Genomic DNA, 6090 nt, shown 5'->3' with positions numbered 1-6090 from the left:
AGCAGAGAGATTATGAATGTCTTCTTAAATGTGAAGTCTAGATTTTTTTTGTGAAAAATATCTAGACTTACTAACTTGTTTGTAGGAGAATGGGAAATCTCTCATGTGATCTAGTCTCTTTCGAGGGTCATCTATGGGTCCGTTCTCTTCAAAGGCACACAACAACAACAAATAACCTATTAAAAAATAACAACTTTGAGTGAGTTAACCGATGAAGAAAGGGGGGGGGGAAACACAAGAAGGTAAGATTAGGAAAATGCAGTGTAAAAATGCTTACCCTTCTCAAAGTCCAGCTATCAGACAAAGGTTTTAATATATGTCAAGGTTTCTGTGTATTTTGTTACAATGTTTATAAATGGAAAACAGTTTATATATTGAGGGAAATGTTTCTTTCTTTGTTGTTGTTAAGTGTCTTCAAGTCACAGGTGACTCAGTGACCCTATGAATGAAAGTCCTCAACACTTGTACTTTCATCCTTTCTCCAGGTTCAGAGAGCTTCTGGAGGCAAGCTACTTCAGAAGTGGATGGCACTGTGCTTCCAAACTTGTTCTAATCGGGGAGCGCCACCAAACACTGTCCACCATGGGTGACCATTCTCGCATTTGACACATCAGTTCACAGTGTTCAGCATTACAGCAACCACAAGTTACCTCTGTACAGCAAGTGGACACACCAGGGCTATATGACCTAGAAGAATGTTTGAACAAAAACAATGAAAAACAGAATCTTTCTTTATATGTTTTTAAATAACTTAATGGATTCATAGCAGTTATAAAATTAATTGATAAAGTTTTTGTAGCCATCACACTTAAGATGCATTTAATTGGCATTGTAGCTACACTTTTAAGATGAATTTAATTTTAAGATTAATTTAATTGGCATTGTATCTACAGTATTTAATCTGTATCCATATTTGCAAATATAGAACCTGTTTTACTAAAATGTTCTGCTACGTGAAATTTTAGGGATCACGGGACAGGTATTTTGAATCTCAGCCCAAGTGAAACCAGCTTGTTTGTGACAATTACTTGCCTCACTCTGTGTCATCTTTGTCCCATCATCACTTGTCTTTCTGTTGTAGGTTGTTGTGCTAGCTGTGGACTCCATGGAGAACTGTGCCAACCATGGGCCCAGTAGGTTCGGGGAACGATGAGAACCAGACAGTGGAGGAAGAGGTAAAAGTAAAGCTGTATGGGCCAAGGAAAACCACTCCTTCAGATGAACTGACCTCTGGCGCTGAACCAGAACTAAGAGACAGCACCAAGCTGATTGAGGTCCAGATTGTCCTCATAATGGCCTATTGCTCCATCATCTTGCTTGGAGTGATTGGAAACTCCTTAGTGATTCACGTGGTAGTCAAGTTCAAGAACATGCGCACAGTCACCAACTTTTTCATTGCCAATCTTGCTGTGGCTGACCTTCTGGTGAACACCCTGTGCCTACCATTCACTCTCTCCTATACTTTAATGGGAGAGTGGAAAATGGGCCCTGTCCTTTGCCATCTGGTGCCCTATGCACAGGGCCTGGCAGTGCAGGTATCCACCATCACCTTGACAGTGATTGCCCTGGACCGACATCGATGCATTGTCTATCACCTGGAGAGCAAGATCTCTAAGAACATCAGCTTTCTGATCATCGGCGTGGCCTGGGGCATCAGTGCCTTACTAGCAAGCCCCCTGGCCATCTTCCGGGAATATTCACTGATTGAGATCTTCCCAGATTTTGAGATCACAGCTTGTACTGAAAAGTGGCCCCAGGAGAAGCTAAACTACGGCACTGTCTACAGCATTTCCTCCTTGTTAGTCCTGTATCTGTTGCCTTTGTGCATCATCTCTGTTTCCTACATTCGCATCTGGAGTAAACTTAAGAAGCACGTGAGGCCTGGAGCTGCAAAGGATCACCACCATCATCGAAGGCAGAAAACCACTAAAATGCTGGTGTGTGTGGTGGTGGTGTTTGCAGTCAGCTGGTTACCCTTGCATGCTTTCCAACTCACTGTTGACATTAACAGTCACGTGTTAGAACTAAAAGAATACAAACTCATCTTCACAGTGTTCCACATTATTGCTATGTGCTCCACCTTTGCCAACCCCCTGCTCTACGGCTGGATGAACAGCAACTACAGGAAGGCTTTTCTCTCAGCCTTCCACTGTGAGCAGAGGTTGGACTCCATTCACTCTGAGGTGTCTGAGACATGCAAGGCTAAAAAGAACTTGACAGTCAAAATGAATAGTGACCCCAATGACTCTTTCACCGAGGCTACAAATGTGTAAGGAACAGATGTGTTCAATATACTGATAAATTCTGACCCAGATGTGTTCAATATACTGATGAATTCTGACCAGGTGTGTAATTCTGGCTGTGGAGGTTTCCAGGGAATAAAGGACCTTTCTGGTTGCCCATTTCACATAAGAAAATGAACATCTAAGTTAAAGCATGTTTAGTGTAATGGCTGGAAAATGGATTGATGGAGCCTAAATAAACACACTAGCTTTCAAAAACAGGACAGTACTTGGATGGAAGATGGGTTTATGAATGAAAGAGAAAAACATGTTTGACTTTTTCAGAGTAAAGTAAAAAAAGAAAAGAAGTTGGCAGTATCAGCATTAAAGATTGTGGGGCAAATAAAATGAGCTATTGATCTTTAAGTCACATGAGCATTTGGGTTGGGAAGGCTGTTTTCTCCTGTCATGAGGAAAAGAATTTCGGACGGGAATTTATCTATGGAATTACATGCTCTATGTCACTGGTTTTGGTTTTGTTTTTTATTTCCATAGGCTAAATCATCAGGGAATTCTGGAGGTAAATTTTGCCAGCTATTTTAATGACTTGAAGGAAACAGAGACCGTCACGATATAATTCATACTTTGGGATTTTGGGGGACCTTTGTTGTTTTGGGGTTTTTTTTAAAAAAAATAACTTATTAAGAGCTTTGCCTCCCTACCCTCGCCATCTTTAGGATCACTTTTTCCACCCGTAGTTCTTATGCACTTTGGGCTGTGAGAAATGCTTCACTGTGAGACAATTATCTGAAAAGCCAAATGCATGTTTGGTAAAAACTTTTTTTTTAACCTCAGAATCAAAATTTGATTTTTTTTTCAGTTATGGAAATGTAAACCATTGTTTAGTTTCTCATTTTAAGTGCTCTTGCTTTTAACAGATTCTGTTTAGATAATGAAGAAGCATATAACATGATAATTATAATTGCCTCCTACAACCTATTAAAAAGATATCATTTCTATTATTATTCCTGTGTTGGAGCTGAATTTTTCACCACTGAAAAGTAAATCATATTGAAACATGACTTTTATAGTATTTTGTAACATTTTGCAGTCATTTATAAGTAGTTTTTGCACAGGTACATAGCTCTCTAATGTGTTTATAAAGCACTGAAATCCTTTTTTTTTTTCTTTTATATCGCTCTTCTGATGAGCCTTCCTTCCAATGTATAAAACAGCCTCATTTCATTACAGTGGGGACCATCTGGTAAAAAAAAAAAAAAAGAAAGAAAAAATGGCAAAGACTGGATTCATTCTTCTTTGCAAATGTTTTATTTGAAACAATTTCAATGGAAAGTTATTCTCTAAATGAATAGCTAAAATTTTGGGTGATTTGTGTACATATAGATAATGAAATTATACCTATAAAGAATGGACTGCACTATATTTTTCAGTTACATATTTTAAAAGTATAATTATTATAATTTTTTGTTAATACTCAGCCACAGAAACATAAATGCCCTCTATGATCATGAAAAAGAAATGAGATAGTTGTATCTTTTTCAATGCTGTTAATTAAGTTTAACTATAATAATATTTTTGTAAGAATGACTACATTTGGGAATAGATTGCTTAAAATTCAGTAAATACAACGTGATTATAATATTTAGTTACAAGTATTAGTTTTAGGAAAGAGAATTTTATTTTATGGCTCTATTAGACTTTATACCTTTAATGTAAATCCCTTCCACATTAGACATCAAAGACTATTTTAGAGTAGATGGCAATTTTGGAATGCTGAAAAAGAATGGAAACAATGGAAATTTTATACATGAGAAAGATAAACATACAAAAATGTATATCTGTAGTATCATGTAACAGAAGAGTTTTTTTTCTATTGATTTACTGTAATTAAGAACATTTTAATTTATTAATCAAGAAATAATTATGAAATATTCATTAATTAATAACTTTCTTTAATATACTAACTGGTAAAAAAGGGTTTTAGTTGTTGCTGTTTTCTTGGACAATTTCTTACCTGGAAGAAACAAAACCTGCATGCTATTCTATCAATTATTGTGGTATTAAGTTATTAGAAACCAATTGCTATGTGGATTCTATTATTTCTGTTAATTCATTAATAAAACATCTCTCAATGTGATGATTTCATTTTCTTGAAATGAGATTAGAGAAGGTGGATGTTATTAAATCAGTGCCTCTTGTCCAAAAAGTAGAAATAAGACAAGAAGACAGAAAGATCAAAGGATACTTGAAAAAGGGAAACAAAGATGGCTCCTTGAAGGTGAGTGTCCTTTCCTTTACCTGCTGTTCATGAACCTGAATCAATGGCTGCGATTACAACACATATTGTAGTAACACTGGAATATTTTCATATCCGATAGTTCTGAATTTCAAGCCTGTATCTGTACCAGCCAACTTGGCATGCTCACATAGATTTCTCACCAGCAAATCGAGCATGTCAAAAACAGAGTAATATTTTTCATCTCTGCGCCTCCTCCATGTTGTCCTTCTTTCCAAATATGATACAACTATCTCTCCAGTTCTCAAAATCCATAAGCTGTGGGGTCATCAATGACGCTTCTTGATTTTCCAATTAATTTCCATGTCTTATTAGTTCTAATATGTTGATGTATTTTGAAGTGATTTGCTTTTCTCCATTCTCATAGTCTCTATTGTTGCTCATCTGTGTTTGCCTCCTAAGGTATTTGTTTTATCTTTTCATGGGTTTCTGTAGCACCTTTCTGATTTCTCTATATCTGGACTCCTGCACCCCCTCCCTTCTTTTCTAATACTACTATTTTCCTCTAGGAAGAATGATTTTTCAAAATTGAAGTTTTATCATACCACTCTTCTGTTTAAAACTCTTCCCTGCTTCAATGTAACTCTTAATATAAACCCAAAATTCTTTTTGTGACTTGAATATAGTTTAGTACATGGATGTACTATTATGTTTTATATCTTGAAATTTCTCTCTCCCTTTAATTTTTTTATTAATTTTAGTGAAAGTTTACAGAGACTTAGGGTTTCCATTGATTCATTGTTTCACTTTTCCCCCTGGCCAACCCTCCCCAATTTGTTCTTCTCTTTGAATGGTAAAAGAAAAATTCTTTCATTATGAAACAATCCCTCCACTGCGCAACCTTCATTCTGAACTCCTGTCATAACAATAATGCCTAATCATATATCCCTTTTAAACAGTCTCTCCCTCTTCTGTTTCAATGCAGTACATTATTTATCCCCTCTTTGTCAGTCTTCCCTCAACTCCGATGTCAGTCTCATTTTATAACAGTGGCACTCTGCAATATTTGTCCTTTTGTGACTGAGATATTTCACTCAACATAATGTCCTCCAGGGTCATCCATTTTGAATAATATTGCATGAGTCCCTGGTTTTTCAATGCAGCATAATATTCTGTCATGTGAATATCCCAGAACTTCTCTATCCATTCGTTTGTTGATGGATACTTAGGTTGTTTCCAACTCTTTGCTATTGTGAACAAAGCCGCAATAAACATGGGTGTGCATATATCTGCTTGGGTGGCAGTTATGGTTTCTTTAGGGTATATTCCCAGTAGTGGAATTGCTGGGTCAAATGATATTTCTATTTGTAACTTTTTGAGAAAGTGCCATACAGCCTTCCATAGTGGTTGCACCGTTTTACATTCCCACCAATAATGAATAAGGGTTCCAGTTTCTCAACAACCTTGCCAGCATTTGTTGTTTGCTGTTCTGCTAAATTTTGCCATTCTTACTGGAGTAAGATGATATCTCATAGTTGTTTTGTCTCCCTTTAATTTTTGAGGCTAGATTTTAATTATCAGAGGTCAGAGACTATCTTAATCCATTTCATA

General features: G+C 36.5%; 1 protein-coding gene across 1 annotated transcript; it reads left to right on the top strand.

Annotated features, from left to right (window-relative positions):
* The first annotated feature begins 1124 nt into the window (after positions 1-1124).
* NPY2R (neuropeptide Y receptor Y2) lies at positions 1125-2273 on the top strand. The gene has a single exon (XM_006884453.1). It carries the CDS (start codon positions 1125-1127, stop codon positions 2271-2273), a length of 1149 nt encoding a protein of 382 aa, XP_006884515.1.
* The last annotated feature ends 3817 nt before the right edge of the window (positions 2274-6090 follow it).

Source organism: Elephantulus edwardii, unplaced genomic scaffold (genome assembly GCF_000299155.1).
Source record: "Elephantulus edwardii isolate Elephantulus edwardi_28Jun2011 unplaced genomic scaffold, EleEdw1.0 scaffold00034, whole genome shotgun sequence".
NCBI lineage: Eukaryota > Metazoa > Chordata > Mammalia > Macroscelidea > Macroscelididae > Elephantulus > Elephantulus edwardii.
The sequence above is the reverse complement of the archived record's forward strand: the minus strand, read 5'-3'. Positions and strand labels throughout refer to the sequence as shown.

Excerpts from the sequence above, each read along its gene's own strand:
- NPY2R (XM_006884453.1), top strand. The coding sequence starts at position 1,125 with ATGGGCCCAGTAGGTTCGGGGAACGATGAGAACCAGACAGTGGAGGAA.